Source organism: Balaenoptera musculus, chromosome X, assembly GCF_009873245.2.
Source record: "Balaenoptera musculus isolate JJ_BM4_2016_0621 chromosome X, mBalMus1.pri.v3, whole genome shotgun sequence".
Lineage (NCBI taxonomy): Eukaryota > Metazoa > Chordata > Mammalia > Artiodactyla > Balaenopteridae > Balaenoptera > Balaenoptera musculus.
In genome coordinates, this window is record NC_045806.1 from 20,739,896 (window position 1) to 20,763,502 (window position 23,607).

Sequence of the window (23,607 nt, forward strand, 5' to 3'; positions counted from 1 at the left end):
GAAAACATCTTCCTCACAAACAGGAAGCCCTTATCTCATCATGAAGGCTTTGCAGCAAAGACTGGTAAAGGAAAAAGAAGAAACGAGAGAGTTTTCTTTTTAATCCATGAATTCTTTGTAGAAAATCAGAGTCTACTCCAATGGGTGGCATCCTGAAAGAACTGTCTTTGTCTGCCAATCAACAGATTTTCATGGAACCCGTACTATGTGCCAGCCTCTGTGAGGGGCCCACAGGAGCACTCCTGCCAGGGAGTCCTGGGATATAGTGAAAGAAGCAAGGGCTTTGGAACTAGATCTTGAGCTAGTAAAAATTTCAGCATGAGGGACTTCCCTGGTGGACCAGTGGTTAAGAATCTGCCTTCCAATGCAGGGTACGTGGGTTCGATCCCTGGTCAGGGAACTAAGATCCTAGATGCCACGGAGCAACTAAGCCTGCAAGCCGCAACTACTGAGCCTGTGTGCTCTAGAGCCCGTGAGTCACAACTAGAGAGAAGCCTGCGAGCTGCAACGAAGAGCCTGCGTGCAGCAACAAAAGATCCCGCATGCTGCAACAAAGATCCCATGTGCCTCAACTAAGACCTGACGCAGACAAATAAATAAATAAATAAATATTAATTTAAAAAATCATAGTATAATTAAAAAAAAACTTTTCAGCGTGAAAGTATTTTATGCTACTGACTTACCAAAGGAAGAGAGGAAGGTAAATCAATGGTATAAAATGATTTTACATAGAATTTAGGAATAGCAGAAGGGCTGCTAGAAAGAACTAGGCTAACCACATTATTTCCTACCAGGGCAATTTAGGGGATCCCGGTTTTAATGAATAAATAAAAATGATGTGTAATTATCATATCAATTGCTTACATCTAAGTGAGTGCTTCTGGAGTTATTTGACGGTGCTTAAAAACTTTGGTCTCTGAAGTGTGTTTAATGTCTCCTTGGCTCTTATCTATATTATTAATTTGCAGATCAAAGTTAACTTGGTGCTATGCAAATGAAGAAACTTCACATGAATGAGATTTCACGGTAAAATTTTTTTACAGTAATCTTTTTTTATTTATTTATTTTTATATTTATTTTTGGCTGTGTTGGGTCTTCGTTTCTGTGCGAGGGCTTTCTCTAGTTGCGGCGAGCGGGGGCCACTCCTCATCGCGGTGCGTGGGCCTCTTTACTATCGCGGCCTCTCTTGTTGCAGAGCACAGGCTCCAGATGCGCAGCCTCAGTAGTTGTGGCTCACGGGCCTAGCTGCTCCGCGGCATGTGGGATCTTCCCAGACCAGGGCTCGAACCCGTGTCCCCTGCATTGGCAGGCAGATTCTCAACCACTGTGCCACCAGGGAAGCCCCCACGGTAAAATTTTAAATCCATATCTCTTGTGACAGAACTGCAATATATTCTGAGGAAATGTGTCAATATATCTAAAAGAGACATTATGGCTTAAAGCAGCATTATCCAATAGAACTTTCTGCAATGATGGAATATTCTGTATCTGCAGTGTCCAAATAAGGTAGCCACTAGCCACCTGTGACTACTGAGTGCTTGAAATGTGGCTAGTGCGAGTGAGGATCTAAACTTTACATTTTATTTAGTTTTAATTAATTAAAATTAAATTTAAACAGTCATATGTGGTTAGTGGCTACCTTATGTGATGGTGTAGGTTGAAAGAAAAAGTGAAACTGGATTCCAAGAATCTGAATTTCAGCCCTCTGCTTAACTACATTGGACAATTTACTTAACCTCTTTGAGCCTCAATTTTCACTTGAAAATGAGAATATAAATAATATCTACCTCATAGCCTTTGGAGTAAGAGGAATTGAGATGATGTTCAGGCATTCTCCTATTATCAAAATAAGTGCCAATCAAGTACTAAAGTTAAATATGTGGAAAGTGAATAACCAACTCTTTCAAATAAAGGGAGTTTCCATTCTTGGAGAGATTAAAAATACAGTTGACCCTTGAACAACGGGTTTGAACTGTGCGGGTCCACTTACTATTTTCAATAGTAAATACTACAGTACTACACCACCCGTGGTTGGTTGCATCCTCGGACACGGAGGGCAGACTAAGTTATACTCAGATTTTCAACTGCACGGAGGGTTGGCCCCCTAACCCTTGCACTGTTCAAGGGTCAACTGTATTATTAAATTCAAAACCTCACCGTTCAGATACAATATTTAATGACAATGTTTATAACTATTAGCTGGTAAGCAGCACCATTAGCAATAGCCTTAAATGGTCATGTGTCAGCTTGAGGGTATCAATGTATGGTGCCCAAAAGGGCTGGCAGTCAGAAAATTAAATTTACAGAAATTGAGGTCAGCTTCTGTATGAAAAGTACACTGAGAACTGAAAAGCATGATTAAAATGTTAATGCAATCATTTCTTTATTATTGTTACAATTAATAATAGAATTCATCTTGCTTGCCCAAGGAGGTTAAATAAACCCACTCCATTTAACTGGGAGAAACTGAGGCTCAAATTAGCAGAATAGGCTAGTGGTTAGGAGTTTGAACACTTTCATTGGCTATAATCACATGAAATAAGGCATGTAAAGTACTTGGACAGGGCATGCCACCTACTAAGAACTAAAAATGTCAGCTATTATTATGATAATAAGTGATGCTATTAGGAGATCCATGAGATTAGAAGCCTTTGGCTATTTTTCAATTCACAAAAGGTATAGGAGTACAGAGTGATATTTGCAGATTGAATTCTACATAACTCTACGTAGAAAGATTAAATCAATTTTCCATATTTGGACCAGTCAAGAACTGAATCTAATTGTTTTGATACCACTTCAAATCTATTTTTGGAATGAGGCATGAATGAGTGAGTAAATGAATGAATGACTAAAATGCCTCCTGAGTCCCCCATTAACTCAATAAAATGAGTTGGTAAAACTCATGAGTCTTCAACATACAAATTTCTCCAAATCTGAGATAATATGGAGGCAAACAGGGAAGGGACCGATTGGGGGAAATGGTCTACCAGTCAAGTAGCTCAAGTGCCTGGTGGATATGGACCCAGATTCCTTTCTGAGCCATCCGATGCTTTAACCAGCCATCCCCAGCCACTCCCAGGGGCATGGGAAAGTTTTGAAGGAGTGCTGGGACGGGAAAGAGCAGGGCCAAGTGTCTTAAGGCCTGAGAAACCAATCTCTGGGGAGTGCTGTGAAAGCAGCTTTTCTATGAAGCAGAGAGATTGCATCAATCTCTTCTTCACATCATCTGGAATCCTTACTATTTTGTCTTACCACCTAAACTTTTTCTGTCTAGAACTCTTTGGTTTAACAAAGCTCCACTAAAGTACACATTCCCCTAGGCACCCCTCCCCCCAAATAAAAGACCATAGAAGGTAGTATCACTTATATGATAGTTACACTGCAAGGAATTCAGAAATGGATGTTCTAATCAGGATTTTGTGACTTTTCTACTAGGAAAGTTTCTAATACTACAGGATAATGAACATTTTGTTAAAATATTTCTCCAGCACCCTCAGGCTCCTACAGCATCATTCTTGGCATTGAACTACCTACATTTACTCATACTGATCTGACCTTCTGAAAATTTTTTCCTTATTTTTTTAATTGAAGTATAGTTGATTTACAATGTTGTGCTAGTTTCAAATGTATAGCAAAGTGATTCAGTTATACACACGCATATATATATATATATATATATATATATATATATATATTCTTTTTCAGATTCTTTTCCCTTATAGGTTATTACAAGATATTGAATATAGTTCCCTGTTCTATACAGTAGGTCCTTGTTGTTTATCTATTTTATATATAGTAGTGTGTATCTGTTTGACCTTTTTTCTAGGAAGAGAATTTGTTCCTGTCTTCTAACTCTGTCCAGGGTGCTTGCATCCTCAGTCAGGGGATAAAGAACCATTAGCCACAGTTTTTCATTTTTATCACCTTAAGAAGGGAAAATATTTCTCTTAAGAAGGGATAATATTTCTCTCTCTCTTTTTTTTTCTTTCTCTTTTGGCCGCGCCGCACGGCTGTGGGATCCTGGTTCCCCAACCAGGGCCTGAACCCGGGCCCTCGGCAGTGAGAGCACAGAGTCCCAACCACTGGACCACCAGGGAATTCCCAATATTTCTCTTTTGAGTGTGATTCTATTAATTATCACAGGTCCATCACAGATACATAGGACTTAACTTTTTGAACCTACCTTGATAATCAAAGAGGCACAAATCAATAAGAAAGCGTGTACATTACCTTGCGCCAGAATTGGGGGGTGCAATTGTCCCTGGTGTCCTCTTCCATGGTGCAATCCTGGTGACCCACCATGTCTGCTCCTGATGTGCTTTCCCTCTTTTTTTAGAGTCCTCTCTTCCCTTTGGAGTTCTTTTGAGGCACAAGGTGAAAATTTTCTTTCTGAGGATTTACGGGAGCACTTTACCAAAAGTTAAGCTTAAAGATAAGCTCGGAGGAGCAGTTGTGTCCCAGTGCTTGAATAAGCAGAGATCCACGTTGCCGGGTGCTCTTGCTTTATTTACCATAAGCCTCCTGTTGTCCCCTCCGGCTGTTGTTCATTGACAATTGCTGTGCTCTGGCCCGGCGCAGTGATGGCCTGTTGCTGGGGACAGGCAGGTTGTGGTGAAAAAGGCCATTGTTTCATCTACCCTGTCCCTCACTGGAGCTATGGCAACAAATTCCGCTGGTGAATTAACAATGTCATTGTGTGCTGGCTCAACTGATTATGCTCCTGGAATGACAAACATTTTCTCTCTTTTTTTCAACATAAAAAGTGGTCAAGACCTTGAAGTGTTATCATACAACTCAGCACTTTCTTCAAATACGAGAATAAAGATGGAGAAAATAAATCTCTCAAACGGACTTTGATTCTAATAAACATTTTATATCTTTCAGGTAGCTATTCTAAGCACCATTGGCAGTGAATTTGTGCATTTTAACAATGTGGAATCTTCACAATTTGTGTTAAAGTCATTTCCCCTCAGATAATGCTGTGTGTTAAAAGAACTCTTTAAACATGCATGTGCTTGGGGCTTTCTCTGAAAAAGATTCTTTTTCAATCTGGCTACAGCAAAGTGCTATGGGAACTTTGGCTGCTGACTGTTAAAATGAGTATCATAACTTAGTTCAGAAAAACTGCTATCTAAATTCACCTAAGCCACGTAAAGATTTCCTATGTCCCATCCTGGCAGGAAAACTCTTAATTGCTTGCTTACATATTCCATCTTCCGGACGGTAAAACTTGCTCTGATCAGCTGAAGGATCCTTTCAAGCTTTCCGTCTGTCCATCCATCCATCCATCCCGCACTTTCTCTGATCCGGTGCTGTATGGTTGCAGGGGAAGCTCTGTCAGTGAATTCGCTGCTGGTTTCCTAGCATGGTTGTATGTAGTGTGCTGACTTTTTTTTTTTTTTTGCCACGTGGCTTGCAGGATCTTAGTTCCCCGACCAGGGATCAAACCGGTGCCCCCTGAAGTGGAAGCGCGGCATCTTAACCACTGAACCGCCAGGGAAGTCCTAGTGTGCTGACTTGGTGAGCTGGAATCACATTTCCAAGGATCCCATTCCCTTAGCTTTGGGTTAGAGTTGACCAAGAGAGGAATTTGCACAAGATTTGGAAGGCAAAATCTTCCAAAGAGAGTGAAGCGAGTGGTTGGATGTGGTGACAAACAGAGGGGGATGTGACAGTGGGTCCCAGCCTGTCCTCCCTCTCTTCACTCTGTGTCCAGATCTTCTTCTGAACTGCTACACTGTTGAGCAACAGCAGCCCCAGGCCCACCATCAGATGTGTGTGCAGCCCCATAGAGCTTCCCAAAGCTTCTTGTGGGCTTCCTCCTCCACTTTGGCAGCTAGATGTGCTGGGCTTCCGACTGCCAGGTGGGTGGCCTCTCTCATCCTCCAACCTCCCAGACCTCCACTCCCCCAGCCCCTCCCACAATGGGCCAGGTCTATTTCCTATAATAAATCCCTTCCTCCATGGCTCACAGTGGTCCGCTTCCCTGACAGAACTAGGACAAATACACTCACTTTTCCAAATGGTACGAGGACTGTTAGGAGAGAATCCTCAGCATGGGGGAAGTTTAGAGGGCAATACGGAGGCAACCCCATAGAACTTGTGTGTAGAAGCTACTGCAGAACCCAAGGAAACAGATGTTATATTTGTATTGGACCTCTCCCCCCAGTTCCCCATAGCCCTCACCCTGCAACACTTTCAGATCCAAGCATTTTTGCAGATACCTCTTCCTTCTTCCTTCCTAGGTTCTCCCTCATCTTGATTCTTATCCTCCATGGATCATCCCCTCAAAGAGGCTGGGATTGGACATCAGAGGTAAGCCACATTCCCAGGGTGGGTTCCAGGTAGTAAACTAAAAGAGGAAGAAAAGAAGGAAGTCCTGGGCACATTATTTCTTCCAGAGTGATTCACTGGATCCATTGAAATGATGGCCCAACTCGACATAGCACAGATTGATTCAAAGAGGAGGTTTCTCTAAATCTAAACTGAAGCTTGGTTCAGCTGTCCGGAAAACATCATCCACCTCTATTTGCACTGGTTTGCTCTTCTCAGTAACGGAAAAATCACTCTTGTGTCATCAAGGCCCAATGGTTCACAAGAGAGGCTTGTTTTGAAATTGCCTCTTGTTGTCATCTATTAGAATAACAGTGCATTTGATTATATTTCCAAGCTTCTTGTCTCACATCCAAAATAAGAATCACTGCCAATCTATTCCCTCAGTTAATTCCTGCTTAGAGAAGGTGATTGTTTGTCATAAGCATGAGAAAGTTGAGAGGGTAGGTCTTGATTAATTCTGACTGTAAAGCAAATAGAATGGAAAGAGGGCTACCAATACAACTGTATTCTGTATTATTATCACACACCTAGTTGGGTCAGTAAATTAAGCCGTTTACCCTTAATTGGATTATGAAAGTGTCTATTATCTGAACACTTATTGGTGGCTTTCTGGGGTCTTTTCTACTTTTGAGAGCCTCTTGAACTGAAATGGTCTCAGGAGAGTCCTATTAACGATTCCCTGTCTACCACAGGGGGCGCTCCAGAGCTCTGAGCGTTGTGTCAGTGGGTGGAGCCTAGTCGCCCAGGTCAATAGAATTGGAAATGGGTGGACAACATGTCTCAGCTACCCCATATGGCACCTTGTGTAAATTAGAAAAAGGTGCTCCTCTGGACAGAAGCAGTCCCATTTGGTGAGCAGAGGGATGGCTGGATTTCAGCCCCTATTCTCCCACTCTGTGAGGAGCTTTCGCAGCCCCTGACCTTCAGAGAAAAGGATATTGTTGGGGAAGCAAACTGTGTCAGCCCTATCGCAGGAGGTACACACCTGAATTTGGGGGACAAGTATCCTCGTGGCCCACGAGGTGTTCTACGCTGGGAGACATGGATGATCAACTAGGCCTCAGCTTCAGAGCTGGTGAAATCAGCCTCCTGTTGCACGAATTCCCCAGCAGTATTCTGTTGGCTTTGTAGTACCTCACCAGTGGGCAGGGTGTGCCCTGGATCATGGCCTTGTGTGCCATGTTTAAGAGGGCCCTACTTTGGCTCTCCTCCTCTGAGGAGTCCATGTGGTCATGGGGACAGGGTACATGCCTTGGGACTCCCAACCCACTTCTAGAACACTCTGGAGTTCTCTGCCAAAATGTTCTCAGCCTGTTTCCAGGGCGTGTGCAGCCTCTTCCTCAAGGCCACCCTCCTGGGGGTAACCTCACTGCAGAGTTGTATATCCTTGGGCACGAGGGGTGGTCAACCTTTCAGTAGGAAAATGTGAACAGAATCTGGATATCTGGGCTGGCTGCACCCCGTGGTGTGGTACAAAGGAGGGGTTCTGGCTCTGGCTCCCCCCACCCCATATAACAAACAGTCTGTTACCCTAATTTCAAACTTTTAAATATTTAGACATATGATATATGGGCTTCCATTTATATTCTTGTCCTGACCCCACAAATATTAAAGCAGGCCCAGCTAGAGGTATTCTAAATCACTGTAGAAATTAATGAATTCTTTCGCATTTTCTGGTTATTTTAATTACAGTTAATTACAAGTAGTTTGTTATCAAAAGTCTGATCATCTCTGAATGTATGAACAGTATGATTTTCTGAATCTAGTGGCTGAGGGCTAGATTCTGGACTGAGGTGAAATAATTTGCTCTGTCTAGCATAGTTCTAGGTTCATAGTAGCTGCTTTGAAAATAATTGTTGGGCTTCCCTGGTGGCGGAGTGGTTAAGAATCTGCCTGCCAATGCAGGGGACACGGGTTCGATCTCTGGTCCGGGAAGATCCCACATGCTGCAGGGCAACTAAGCCCATGTGCCACAACTACTGAGCCTGCGAGCCACAGCTACGGAGCCCACATGCCACAACTACTGAAGCCCGCGCGCCTTAAAGCCCATGCTCTGCAACAAGAGAAGCCACTGCAATGAGAAGCCCACGCACCACAATGAAGAGTAGCCCCCGCTCGCCACAACTAGAGAAAGCCCGCGTGCAGCAACGAAGGCCCAACACAGCCAAAAATAAAATAAATAAATAAATTTATTAAAAAAAAAAGACACGGTTAAGAAAACGAAACGTCACACACAAAAAAAGAAAAGTCACACACTGGGATAAAATATTTGCAAAACACATATTTATAAAGTGGTCTCGGGTGGCCTCAGCCTGCAGCGGCTTGAAGCAGGATTTCAGTTCCCTGGCCAGAGACTGAAGTCAGGCTGTGGCGGCAGTGAGAGCGCTGAATCCTCGCCACTAGATCACAAGGGACCAGTGGCTAGTGACAAGGCCCTGGCCCGTCAGCTGTGTAGAACTGAATTTCCACACAGAGAGGGAAAGTAGTGAAACAAGTAAAGTGCTTATTAGGAGGAAAAAGAGTACATGTGGATAGACACATGGGCAGGCTTAGAGAGAGAGCCACGCCCTCGTGGTTGTTTGAATCACTTTTATGGGGCATTTCTTCTGGGTTTCCTTTGGCCAATCATCTTGCTTTGGCTGGTTCTGAGTCCACATTTGGTTTATCTCAGCGTCCTCCCACGTGTGCGCACGCATCTCTTAGCCAAGATGGATTCTAGCAAAGAGGCCTATGGATAGGCTGACATCACCTACTATGGGGTGGCGCCCCCTCCCTTTTTGACCTTCAAGGAGCCTTTCTGCGCATGTGTAGTTGGGAAGGTCTCCTTGACTTCGAGAATGAGGACTATGTGGTCTTTTATCTCTTATGGGGCAGGGCTCAGCTTCTCCTCCCTCCTGCTAGTTTGGAGTATTTGTCCACAGGGGATGAACTCCAGCTGCTCAGCCTGAGGCCCATCTATCTCCTGCCTCAAAAGAACTTTTATTTAGGATGTATAAAAATTCTTGTAACTTAATAATTGGACAAATAACTCAAAATTTTAAAAATGGGCAAAAGATTTGAACAAATAATTCACCAAAGAATGTATACAAGAGATGGCCAAGTGACTTCTCATTTCTGCTCTTACATGTAAAGTGCGTGGATACTGTTGCTACCATCCTTACATCAAGAAAAATATGAATAAACTGAAAATCAATGACTTTTCTTAGACAAGAAAATTCTCAAAAAGAATTGAGAAAATAGGGCAAATTGCCATCCCCAAATCTGGAGAGATAGGCACATACAGGGAATCACAGCTGAGATTTGCTTACCTGGAACCATAATCTGGTGGGAACACTTACATGGGAATGTTGATGAATTGCTGGAGGCTGAGTATGGACTAGCATGAAATTAAGAAATTCCTGAGGGGTACGCTGCAATCAGAGGGAGGACCACACACTTTTGTGGGCTTTTTTCTCCAGGAACCTCACCAGATTCTCAACTTGAGGATCTGAGAAAAATCCCTTGGGGGCTTTGGCAGGGGAAGAGGAAGAGTAACCAACAGGAAACCCTTCCAGAATCTTCTCAATCACAAAGGCCTACTCTGCAGAGGAAAGACTTTGTCAAAGGGCAATACTGCAATATTATCCTAGCTTGGGGAAGGGAGTTTCAGCTCTCTTCAGCTTTTCTGTTTCACCTGAGGAAAAATAAAAATAATCATAGTCAACAGGGGACAAGACTTGGAGGAAATAGATTGCAACTGTTGCAGTCAGAGAAAGGAGTATGGGAACAATATCAAAATACCAGTAGGGGAAGAAAGAGAAAATAGAGCAGAAGAAATATCTGAAGTAATAGTGGCCAAGAACTTTCCAAATAATGTATCATCAATATGACAAACACAACCAGACCCAGAAAGCTCAGAAAACACCAAGCAGGATAAATACCAAAGCAAACAAACAAATTTTAAAAACCCCATACCCAGGAACATCATATTCAAATTGCAACAAACAAACAATGCCCGCCCCCAAAAAAACCTAACCCAAAACCAAACAAGCAAAAAAAAAAAGGGCTTCCCTGGTGGCACAGTGGTTGAGAATCCACCTGCCAATGCAGGGGACATGGGTTCGAGCCCTGATCTGGGAAGATCCCACATGCCACGGAGTAACTAAGCCTGTGCACCACAACTACTGAGCCTGTGCTCTAGAGTCCGTGGGCCACAACTACTAAAGCCCGCATGCCACAACTACTGAAGCCCATGCACCTAGAGCCCATGCTCCGCAACAAGAGAAGCCACCACAATGAGACGCCCGTGCACCGCAACGAAGAGTAGCCCCCACTCGCCACAACTAAAGAAAGTCCTAGCCTAGCAATGAAGACCCAACAAAGCCAAAAATAAATAAATAAATAAATTTATTAAAAAAAAAGAAAACCCAAAAACCAACCAACCAACCAAACAAACAAACAAAACACAAAGGACAAGGTGAAAATCTTGAAGGAAGCCAGAGGTGAGGGGTGGAGGGTGGGAAACTTTACTTATAGAAGAATAAGGATGAGAATTACATGGGCTTCTCATCAGAAACCAGATAATAAGTGTTCTGAGACCCAATTTCCAATGTGTGGGTGGGGCATTTTCCTACACTAACAAACAATTCCTGGACACCAGCAAGGTGTCACAAGGGAAGGAGGGAGGATTTGGGAATACTCACTTATAAGGTACCTAAACTACACATGGAGCAGTATGATGTTATTTGGAGGTGGACTTAGATTATTTTAAAATGTATATTGTAAACCTTAGGGCAACCACTAAAAAAGTTCTTAAAAAAAGAAGTATAAATGATATACCAAGAGATGAGATAAAATGGAATCATATAAAATGCTCTATTAAACCCAGAGAAGGGGGAAAAGAGAGAAACAAAGAACAAAGAGAAACAAAGAACAAATGCATCCAAGAGAAACAGTTGCAAATAGCCAAGAAGCACTCCTCATTAGTCATCAGGGAAGCGCAAATTAAAACTCACAGTGAGATACTAATACATAATCACTAGAACAAAAATTAAAATAAAAACTGATAGTTATTGCTGAGGATGTAGAACAACTAAATCTCTCATATACTGCTGGTGGGAAGGTAAAATAGCACAGCCACTTTGGAAAAACAGTTTCACAGTTTATTTTAAAGTTAAACATATACTTACCACATGACTCAGCAGTTCCACTCCCAAGTCTTTACCCGAGAGAAATGGAAGTCTGTACAAAGACCTGCAACAAAATTATAGAAATGGAGAACAGACTAGTGGTTACCAGTGGTTAAGGATGGGGTGGGGGTTGGGTCGTGCAGGAGGGGAGCAGATATGGCTGTATAAGGGCAACATAAAGGATCCTTAGAGCTGGAAATGTCCTGTATCTTGACTGTATCAATGCCAACATCCTGGTTGTGATATAGTTTTGCAAGATGTTACCAGTGGGAGACACTGGGTAAGGGATACATGGAATTTTTCTGTATTATTTCTCATAACTGCCTGTGAATTTATGACTATCTCAAAATTAAAAATTTAATTAAAAAATGTAAGGTGGACTACAACATGTAAAAAGCAAGTAAATACTGACAGGAATTTTAAGCAACATTGTATTAAAGAGGTATAGATATAACATAGTAAGTCATCAAGTGTAGCTCACCATTGATTATGCCAATAGAGGGAAAAGAAAATAAATCCATCAAGACAATCTTTGTTTTTGATCTAAGGAGAACATATACAACTCTGGAAAGCATCAGATTTATATGCACATACATAACTTTCCAGCAGACTTACTTTGCTTACGTCTGATCTAGGGGACGTGTCCCTCTCCCACTTTTGAACACATTTTGTATTTCCAGGATGATCTTTTTTTTTTTAATCTCTCCCCTACTTTCCTCTTTGGTAACCATAAGTGTTTTCTATGTCTGTGAGTCTGTTTCTGTTTTGTAAATGAGTTCATTTGTACAATTTTTAGATTCCACATATAAGTGGTATCATAATATTTGTCTTTCTCTGTCTGACTTACTTCACTTAGTATGATAATCTCTAGGTTTATCTAGGATGATCTTTTCAAGCGGATGATTATAAAACAAATTACTGACTGTGCCTGAAGTATTAATGACTGGGCAAATTTGTCTCACTGGCAGAAATTATTCAATAAGAGTTAAGGACAAAGGGCAATGAAATGTAAGTTGTCTTTACTGTGGAAGGAACACAGAGGGTGAAACCAAGCAGGATCCTGTGGGGTTCCTGGGCACAAAAGTCTTTCTGTGTCCCCCATTTCTTGATTACAGGAAACAGGCTTTATTCAGCCTCCAGGACCTTCCCTGAGTTCCAATGGGCAGTTCAAACAGTTGCTAATTAGGGAAGGGAGGGGATGCAGAGACAAGGGATGAGCAGTCAAGAAACAATAGTGCAGCCTTGGGGCAGGGTCCTGGTTCCCCCTCAAGGGACACACATAACAGTATCTTTGAGCTGTTTTGCAGATACTGAAGCCCCCACCAGGTGGAAGAAGTTAACGGTATGCTGCCCACAAGCACACAGACCCCAGACCAGTTGGAAACAGAAGGTTGATGATGCTGACGCTCACTTACCTCACCACCAACCAATCAGAAGAATGTCCACAGGCTAATCACACCCTCTGGGACACACAGTTTTGAGGGCATTAGCCTGCTGTGGCCCCCTTTCCAGGGCAAAGCAATAAAGCTATTCTTTTTTACTTTATCCAAAATTCTGTCTCTGAGATTTAATTCGGTGTCGGGGTACAGAGGCGGGATTCCGCATCAAGGGTAATAAAATGAAGCAACAAGTGATGACTGCTTGAACTAAAATAACTCTCTATTTCCTAAACCCAAACCATGGAGACAGTCAGGCTATGGTTTCTATTGGTGACCGATGCTTAACGAGGGGGGTGGTTTCACGCTGTTTCTAATAAAGCTAGTGCTGGCCTTGCATAAGAGTTTTAGGTAACCTAGATATCATTCAATTTATAGGAAGTTACAGCACTAAATGCTGTAAGATTTAAAGAGTGAAAGTCTTTAGAACAGGTGGGAAATGAGCTTTCCTTTCTCACGGAAAGAGGTGTGTCCAGGTATGTGTGACCACATAATTGTTCAACTGGATATTTATGTCCAGGTTAGCCATCCTGCTGATGACTCTAAAAGGTTTAGCAACGCCTTGTCTAGACCACTTGTTTTCAACTTTGGCTGCACATTGGAATCCCATCCTCAGAAATTCTGATTTAATAGGTCCAGGGGGCGTTAGAACTTTGAAAAACTGCTCAGATGATTCTAATTTGCAACTAAAGTTGAGAACCACTGCTCTAAACTTTCTAGAACACTGGTCATATGTAAATTAAGAAACCCTCATGCTGCCATCCTCTCCTAAAATTCACTATTTTTTTTGGAACTTTATTTTTGTATACAGCAGGTTCTTATTAGTTATCCATTTTATACATGTTAGTGTATATATGTCAATCCCAATCTCCCAATTCATCCCACCACTACCCCCCCCCCCCGCCACTTTCCCTGCTTGGTGTCCATACATTTGCCCTCTACATCTGTGTCTCTATTTCTGCCCTGCAAACTGGTTCATCTGTACCATTTTACTAGGGTCCACATATATGTGTTAATATATGATATTTGTTTTTCTCTTTCTGACTTCACTCTGTATGACAGTCTTTAGATCCAACCAGGTCTCTACAAATGACCCAATTTTGTTCCTTTTTATGGCTGAGTAATATTCCATTGTATATATGTACCACATCTTCTTTATCCATTCGTCTGTCAATGGGCATTTAGGTTGCTTCCATGACCTGGCTATTGTAAATAGTGCTGCAATGAACATTGGGGTGCATGTGTCTTTTTGAATTATGGTTTTCTCTGGGTATATGCCCAGCAGTGGGATTGCTGGGTCATATGGTAGTTCTATTTTAAGCTTTTTAAGGAACATCCATACTGTTCTCCATAGTGGCTGTATCAATTTACACTCCCACCAACAGTGCAAGAGGGTTCCCTTTTCTCCACACCCTCTCTAGCATTTGTTGCTTGTAGATTTTCTGATGATGCCCATTCTAACTGGTGTGAGGCAATACCTCATTGTAGTTTTGATTTGCATTTCTCTAATAATTAGTGATGTTGAGCAGCTTTCATGTGCTTCTTGGCCATCTGTATGTCTTCTTTGGAGAAGTGTCTATTTAGGTCTTCTGCCCATTTTTTGATTGGGTTGTTTGTTTTTTAATATTGAGCTGCATGAGCTGTTTATATATTTTGGAGATTAATCCTTTGTCCGTTGATTCGTCTGCAAATATTTTTGCAAACGAATAAAGGAATAAAAGGAATACAAATTGGAAAAGAAGTAAAACTGTCACTGTTTGCAGATGGCATGATACTATACACAGAGAATCCTAAAGATGCCACCAGAAAACTACTAGAGGTAATCAATGAATTTGGTAAAGTTGCAGGATACAAAATTAATGCACAGAAATCTCTTGCATTCCTATACACTAATGATGAAAAGTCTGAAAGAGAAATTAAGGAAACACTCCCATTTACCATTGCAACAAAAAGAATAAAATACCTAGGAATAAACCTACTTAGGGAGACAAAAGACCTGTATGCAGAAAACTATAAGACACTGATGAAAGAAATTAAAGATGATACAAACAGGTGTTTGTGTTCAAACAACAATCAATATTGTGAAAGTGACTATACTACCCAAAGCAATCTACAGATTCAATGTAATCCCTCTCAAATTACCAATGGCATTATTTACAGAACTAGAACAAAAAATCTTAAAATTTGTATGGAGACACAAAAGACCCTGAATAGCCAAAGCAGTCCTGAGGGAAAAAAAAGGAGCTGGAGAAATCAGACTCCCTGACTTCAGGCTACACTACAAAGCTACAGTAATCAAGACAGTATGATACTGGCACAAAAACAGAAATATAGATCAATGGAACAGGATAGAAAGCCCAGAGATAAACCCATGCACCTATGGTCAACTAATCTATGACAAAGGAGGCAAGGATATACAATGGAGAAAAGACAGCTTCTTCAATAAGTGGTGCTGGGAAAACTGGACAGCTACATGTAAAAGAATGAAATTAGAACACTCCCTAACACCATACACAAAAATAAACTCAAAATGGAAAAATGGATTCGAGACCTAAATGTAAGACTGGACACTATAAAACGGTTAGAGGAAAACATAGGAAGAACACTCTGACATAAATCACAGCAAGATCATTTTTGATCCACCTCCTAGAGTAATTGAAATAAAAACAAAAATAAACAAATGGGACCTAATGAAACTTAAAAGCTTTTGCAAAGCAAAGGAAACTACAAACAGGACGAAAAGACAACCTTCAGAATGGGAGAAAATATTTACAAATGAATCACCGAACAAAGGATTAATCTAAAATTCACTGTTGACTGACTATACCATCAATGTTCTAACTCATAATGCTTTCTTAATTGCTCCAATACCTTTAATAATTCCCAGAAGAATTCTGGTTTCCCATCCCCAAGTATTAGTTCATGCAGCTGGTTTAGAAGATTCTGAAGCATTAGTACAGCTATTTGTCTTTGGGGGCAGGTTTTATTCACGATGACATTGCATGTTTATGCTATGAGCCAGGGCTCAATTATCACAAAAGATTTGTCCATTGGTCAATAATTCATGTTGAATCACTTGAGGGCATGGATCTAACTTTGTTCTGGATGGGGGTAGTGGGGGAGGGGAGGGGGTGGGGGGGGACCAAGAGCCCTGTGCACTAGTGGGTTTGAGAAAAGTTTTCAGATGTATTGGCCTCAATGGTTAAAGTTAATTCTACACAAATTGTAGAAAGAATTAACCAAAAAGATGGTTAATTCTCATTCTAAGTTCTTGGTTTAAATAGTGCTCTCTAGTTAAGATATACATGTAGACGTCTCTGGTTTTACTATTAAACAATAAATGAAAAAAAACACAATAAATGAGGTGCATACATTGCACGCATTGTACCAAACAGAAGAATCTAATGCCCTTTTTATCTTTCATAACATTGACATTTTGCAGGAATCCAGGCCAGGTGTTTTATAGATTGTTCTACGTTTTGAATACATCTGATTGTTTCTTCATGGTTAGATTCAGGTTAAACATTATTTGCAAGAAGACTATGTAGGTGATATTGTTCCTTTTTTCCAAGTGCACCACATCGGGAGGCCCCGTATTGGTGATAGTACTTTTGACCTTTTGGTTAACTTGGTGCATATATTGCAATACCATAAATCACACAGCGACTGTATTCGTACTCAGAGAAGCAAAGTATCAGGCAAGACTCCGAGTGCGCAGCAGGAGGCAGTCGTTTTCCCAGGCTCCTGGGAAACCCGTTCAACCACGCCCACACTACTGCCTCCCGCGCCTCTTTTCTCGGAAAATCAACCCTCAGAACCAGAAAGCTCCTACTCCAAGGGGCCCAAGTCTTTTCCCATCAGCATGGGTGCGCCTGCGCAGCGAGTCTCCAGGAGGCTCTTTTCCAGCGCCCGACCGCTTTCTTTTTCTGCTCTCCACGGCCTCCCCCGCCGCTCGCTCTTTTCCCTAAGGGGTCATCACGGGGCGCCAAACGCGCGCCCGCGGGAAGGCCGGGGGCGGGGCGCCGCGCGGCGCGGCGCGTCACGTCAGTGGCCTTCCGGGCGGAAGTCCGCAGCCTCTGGAGCTGCTGATTGGCTTTCTGGGTGGCGCCTGTGTCGGCCTCCGCGCCAGTTTCGGGCTGGTTGGCGCGGAATCGGAAGACTCCGGGACCATGGCGCCCGTGCACGGCGATGACTGCGAGCTGGGGGCGAGCGGTGAGAGATGACCCCGCGCGCGGGGTCCCCAGTTGGGAGTGCGGAGACTGTGGCATGATTGCGGGTGGTGGGGGCTCTGTTTTATTTTTTTCTTAGGGAGGCGCACGGCCGGGTTGACCCGCGGGTCTCTTTGGGCGCGGACCTCGGACGTCCAGGACTGGAACCTATGAGGCCTCGGACAGGTCTTTGCAGGGCTGTTGGGTCCTGGCAAACCCGAGCAACCCCCTGCGGGGCTTTTTGTTTGGGAGGCTGCCTCACCTCTGTCACTGCGGGTCTCCGCACTTGGCTGCCTTTCTTTTTATTTCTTTTGGTGAATATCATCCCACGTGCTGGGCACACCTTCATGAGACTGGCCCTGGTGGGGCACAGTATTGGCCGAAAGTATTTCATTGCTCCCGCCCCATGTGTCCGCTTGAGGGCTGGGACGGAACGGATGTGCGCCCTTCCCTTGATAGAAACTGCTGGGAAGATTGTTACACATTGTACCTAAGCAGGAAAGAAAGCTCTAAGTGCTGTCACCTGAAGATACAAACGCGTCTTGCCTTTGTAGGTAATGGGTTTCTACTTTATGCATTAATAATTTTTTTTTCAAATTCTATGTAAAGTTCTTCAAGTGCCGCACAGAAATAGTGTTCACAGTCTAGTCATCTCAGGTGAAGCTTCTAAAAAAAAAGTATCAGTTCAGCAGCATTTCGGATGCCTTGTATATTACTCTGTTTTCAGTGGTAATATTCTATTTCCAAAAATAGAATACAAAAATGCAAATGGATTTGTCTGATTTCTGAGTTTTGAGCAGTGTGCAACTAAAGTGTGACTTCACTTCAGTGAACTTCCAACTTAAAATTAGGTGCTTCACTCTCTCAGCTCAAGCATCACATCTCCTGTCACTCAAATACATCACCATTAATGAGAACTTGCTTCCTAATCAGCTTCCTTTGCATTCACCTAGTGGTGAGTCACAGATTTCAATTTGTTCTTCTAGCCTTTCGCTTTTTAAGACAATTTGTTTTGGAGAGCCGACTAGCCTGAATTACAAATGGGATGTGGGATGTGAGTATGTGAACAGTCTTTGCAGCCCTCCATCAGTGATATGTCACTAAGCCCTTTCTTCACCCTAAAAACTACGTTCTCCGTGAACATCAAGAAATCACTCTTTGGAGGACATCGTGCAATCTTGAGATCCCTCTTAAGTCATGGTGTTGATTAGTGGCTGGGGACTTGTGACTGGAATTTTTCCTTTCCAGCCAACTTGGAAAGATTGTTACCTGAAAGACTGTTGCAGCCTTGTGTGTGTCTGCCTTGGGGGATGGTGGGGGTACTCCAGATGGTAATTTTGAACCAAATATTTAAACTTTGGTAACTGGATTTTTTTCATGCTTATTCTTTTTTTTTTTTTGCTAACTTACCTACTTGAAGCATTGGAGACGTATTCCATAAAGGAAAATTTAGGCCTTTTTTCTGCTTAAGTATTAGAAGATGGGGTGGCTGTGAAAAGTTGAAAGGTCTATAACTAGCTGTTACTGTATATGGAAATGGATCGGGGAGAGTTTAATGATTAAAAAAAGCAGGTACAGTGGTTCATTCAGCAAATATTCATTATGCACCTACGAGGTATAGGCATTCTATCAGGCTCTGGTGTTAACAGTGGTAGGTAAGCTGGACATGGTTTTTGTCTTCATGGAGTTGAGATGGTAAACATGTAATTATATGCAGTGCTATATTGGGGCTTCCCTGAGAAAACGGCTTTGCTTTATTTTTGTTTTCTAGAAGCTAGACCATGTTAGTGCGAAGTGTGGGGTGTTGGCATATGTGTGTGTGACTACCCTGCATCTGTGTACACACACACACACACACACATATTAAGTGAGCTCTTGTATTGCTGAGTACAAAGTAAGCCAAGCATCTTCATTTAATCCTTAACAACTTTATGAAGCAGACATGATTATCCCCATTTCACATATGAGGACCCTGAGGCTCTGCATTAGAGTCCTTAGGTGTAGGCTACAGGAACCAACTCTAGTTGATTTAAACCGTAAAGGAATTTATCTGAAGGATATTGTGATGTTCACAAACTCCGGGGAGCCAGTCGGGGGGCAGCTTAGCTAGGAACAGTGGTTAAAATCATGCCACAAAACTGGTCCATTGAGGAGGTTGTTGCCAACCATGGCCAAGTACTTCAAGTTAGAGCCTGCAAGTACCTTGGGACATTGCTGGCACTGTTGTTCCAGGTACTCAATCCTCCTGTAGCTGTTGATACTTCTAGAATCTTCCATTAGCCGTCCCCCTTTCCTTGTCACACTAGCTTCTGAGTTAAAGTCTGAGCAGGTGTTTATAATTGGAGGGCCTATTTTATATGCGCATGCCCTAGCTGCAAGGGCATAAGGGAGGGGGGACTTCACAGATTCTGATGCTGGGCAGCTTAAAAAACAAGACACCTGGCCACTGTAGCTCAGAGAGGTTAACTGGTTGTCTCATGTCACCCAGTTGTCTCATGTCACCCAGTAAGTGGCAGAGCCTGGTTGTGTCGCTTCTTCCTAATCTCCTGTTCTCCCACTCACTCTACGCTCTCATGTCCAGCTTACCTTCCACATTGACTTCCTCTTGGTTTCTGAATACACCTTGCATTTTCATCCCTTTGTAATTTGGCTCATGCCTTTTCCTTTGCTTGTGCCCCTTGTTACCCTGTACTCTGATAGTGAAATTGTACTCTTTCTGTGTTGGAAACCTCCCCTGTGAAGCCTTGTCTGATTTCCCAGGCAAAATTAATGGCTCTCTTTTCTACATTTCCTCAATACTGGCTTCCTATCTCTTATATGGCACCATCTTTATATGATGGTGGGAGCCTCAGGTCTTTTTGCTTTCCTTGACTGGGAGCCCCTTGAGGACCGGCAACTCTGTCCTATTTGTAATTGTACCCCAAACCCTTAGAGTGGCACATCGTTGCCTGTGGAATAAGTCTTTTTGAAAACCTATGGATTTTGTCAGGATAATCTGACAAAGGAGTCAAGGGAGTCTTGAAGGGAATACACTGAGGCCACCTTTTCACTCTCAGTGGTCATGTTCCATAATCTCCGAAACCTTTTCGTGTCGGCCTGCTCACGATTTTTTGAAATCATTTGAGTGACACCCAAGATTTTGTGGCTGTCATCATTAAGTACCTGCATTCTTTAATGCCTTTCTGAAAATGGATTTAAAAGTCAAATGTGAAAGTCAGACAATAGGCTGAGATGTTATAAAGAGATTCCATTTCCAGAAAGCTAGAAAAAAAAATATCTCTAATTATGCCTCACCTTTAAGATACAGTTTTCAACAGTTTATTGCCAGCACTTGGTACATGTTCTGTAAATTGCGTCTTCTATTTCAAACGCTTAGTCAAACAGCTGAATGTTGTTATGAATGTTCCAGGGGGGTTGGAGCTTTTAGGATGCCTGTTATCAATACTTCTCCTTTTCTGTGCTTACTACTTTTTATAAAATAATTAGCACCAAATACAATACAGTACTCAATTTCACAGACGTAGGTGGCAGTCGTGCTGAGCCTCAACTCATCGCTGGCAGGCGGCACTGTCTTGCTTGGCTTGGGTATTCATCAGCTGGCATATGAAAGTCTTCATTCTGTGGATGAAATCTTTTCAGTACGTGTGTGAGGTGGTCAGTTTATGATGACCCAAAGTGTGAGTAATTCAGAAGTTGAATGACTGACCACTGAGGCTCTCTGGTACTTCAGTAATTTTCCACAAAACAGATTTTAATCTTTGTAATCTTTCACCTCATCCTCTCATGTCGTAACCAACTGCACGAGGCCTGGAAATCAGTGGTGGAATCAAGAATCTCCTCAGAGCCACCTTTGTTAAATTCTCCCAACCCCCAATTTATCCTTCCTATGGAATTCCAGACACTTTATCTGTACCTCTGTTAGGGCATGTGTTACTTCTAAAAATTGTTTTAGAGTTAGTTGCTACTTACAGGCATATCTCGCTTTATTGTGCTTCACAGATACTGCATTTTTTTTTTTTTTTTTACAAATTGAAGATTGTGGCATCCCTGCATCGGGCAAGTCTGTTGGCGCCATTTTCCCAACAGCCTTTGCTTATTACTTCATGTCCCTGTGTTAACATTATTTTGGTAATTCTCACATTTCAAATTTTTCATTATTATATTTGTTATGGTGATCTGTAATCAGGGATCTTGGATGTTACTACAACTCACTGAAGGCTCAGATGATGGTTAGCGGTTTTACCAATAAAGTATTTTTAAAGACATAATGCTTTTGCATATTTAATAGACTACAGTATAGTACAAACATAACCCTTATATGCCCTGGGAAACCAAAAAAAAAAAAAATTCGTGTGACTAACTTTATTGCGATATTCACTTTATGGGTCTTGGTCTGGAACTGAACCCGCAGTATCTCTGAGGTCTGCCAGGTATCTCCCAGGTCAGATTGTAAATTCTGTGAGTCTGTGGGCCCTGTCTTTCTTTGTGTCTCTCAGAGCGCCTGGTACTTTGCAAAGAGCAGGTGCTCCTCAAAGCCTTTCAAATGTTGATTAACAGAATACAAAATGAATTGTCCCTTTTATAACCACTTAACGGCCTGCCATTTCCCTGGGAAAGGTTGTGGACTAACGGCTGATCTCCCTTTAGTGTCTCCAGGGGATATCAGTTGAATTTGGAATTTTTCTCTTTTTGGAGGAAAAAAATAACAGTTGCTTCAGCTGGAAATTTCTGAAGAGCCACAGGAGCTGCAGATTCAGCCCTGAGCTTGTGAATTATTTCCATTATAAAAAGAATCCATTTGTATAACATTAAAGTTGTATATTACTATTGGCTAAAAACTGTTGCTTTGTTTTTGAGGGAAGATGGCTGACAATTTTGTACATCTCATGTAAATTTGGCTTCTTTTCAGCTGTGTCAGATTCAGGGAGTTTTGTAGGTTCTCGATCCCGGAGAGAGAAGAAATCAAAGAAAGGGCGACAGGAAGCTCTGGAAAGACTGAAAAGGGCTAAAGCTGGTGAGAAGTATAAATATGAAGTAAGTAACCATTTTTCTGGGCTTTTTCTCCTGTGCTTCATCTAATTCATAGCCTGTAGATAATCTTACGTCACCTTTGTCACTGATTAGAAATATGCATATATTTCAAGCTTCTTGTAATAGTAATTTCTTAATATCAAACATATGGGCATGAGGTAGATTTACAGGTTATGGGAGACTAGTCAACTCTTAAAGTTCCCATGAGGCACCTTACAGATGCTTTTAAAATTAGTAAGCACACTGCATCTCTGCTAAGTTCCATGGCTTCGTTGAGGGAACTTAGAGATGCTTTTACTTTACTCATAAGGTATTGAGCAGTCTAGCCGAGCACTGCTGCTCCTTGGAGAGAATTGTTGTTCCTAATCTCATATGCAAGGGGAGCGCGGTAGGGACTTGGACCTTCCCTCTGCTGTGTCCTGCGTGTAGGATTGAATGTGATGCCCTTTTGGCTCTTTTCCTCTACCCACTGTCGATGCCCTGCAGGTAGAAAAGCAGAGTGGCTACCATCTGCACAACATTGTCTAACTTCACGTTGAGGGCACTCCCTGAGGATCTTAACTGCCTCAGGGCTGGAAAGTGATTAATATGAGAAAATAATAATAGCAACAACAACAACAATAGCAACTAATGCAGTTTTTCAGCTAACACTGTTCTAAGTGCTTTTACAAATATGTTCATTTATTTAATCCTTCCAATACCGTATAAAGTTAGATACTATGATTAACAGCATTTCGCATGGGAGGTATCTGAGGTCACAGTGGCAGAGCCTTGATTGGAACCCAGGCAGCCTGGCTTCAGAATGTGCCTGTTTAGCCATGGCCTATTCTGTATTGGGCTAGTAAGCAAGTAGAAGAGGATTTTTGTCCTTTGGCACCATTCATTCAAGTTAAGGGAGTCAACCAGATCATAAAGGGTTGCTAAAAGGATTACAATAAAGCAAGAGTAAAGCATTTTTAATGTAGGTACTTCTATAAAGGAGTTCTGTGGGGCATTTCAGATGTTGACACAATGTGACTGATTTCCCATTAATCACTGATGTTAATGGCATGGCTCTAAGAGTTCAAGCTGAGCAGTAGCAATGTTTTTAGAGATTGAGTCAAAATGACTTTTTAACTCAAAATGATTTTTAAAAATAGTTTTCCGGTGTCATTTGATAGTATATAAATGAGTTGCTTAAACGAGAGACACAGTACGCATAATAGACTTAAGCCAACAAAGCTAACCTTGCCAGTTCCCTCTCCCCTCAAAAAGAAAGTTGGTCAGTATAGTCATTTTAATTAGACTAGTTTGTGTTTGGGTTGTCAAAAAACTTAATTTGGTAGGGCAGGTAATTTCTGTCACCAAATGATCAAAGGCCAGATCAGTATTTGCCAGTGATCCCTGTCGAGTAGATTAAACCGGAGGTAAAAACTAAGCTTAATCCTG

At 42.1% G+C, this 23,607-nt stretch overlaps 2 protein-coding genes across 2 annotated transcripts in view; one reads left to right on the forward strand and one right to left on the reverse strand.

The window, feature by feature from the left end:
- Positions 1-4,477, reverse strand: part of PCYT1B (phosphate cytidylyltransferase 1, choline, beta) — a 167,564-nt gene extending 163,087 nt beyond the window's left edge. The window contains exon 1 of the mRNA XM_036841037.1: positions 4,231-4,477. Coding sequence (XP_036696932.1) covers positions 4,231-4,302 — 72 coding nt within the window. The 5' untranslated portion in view covers positions 4,303-4,477. The remainder of the gene's footprint in view (positions 1-4,230) is intronic.
- Positions 4,478-17,020: 12,543 nt separating this feature from the next.
- The window catches only part of POLA1 (DNA polymerase alpha 1, catalytic subunit), a 291,963-nt gene continuing 285,376 nt past the window's right edge, over positions 17,021-23,607 (forward strand). The window contains exons 1-2 of the mRNA XM_036840342.1: positions 17,021-17,152; positions 22,058-22,182. Of these exons, the coding sequence (XP_036696237.1) occupies positions 17,110-17,152; positions 22,058-22,182 (168 nt within the window). The 5' untranslated portion in view covers positions 17,021-17,109. The remainder of the gene's footprint in view (positions 17,153-22,057; positions 22,183-23,607) is intronic.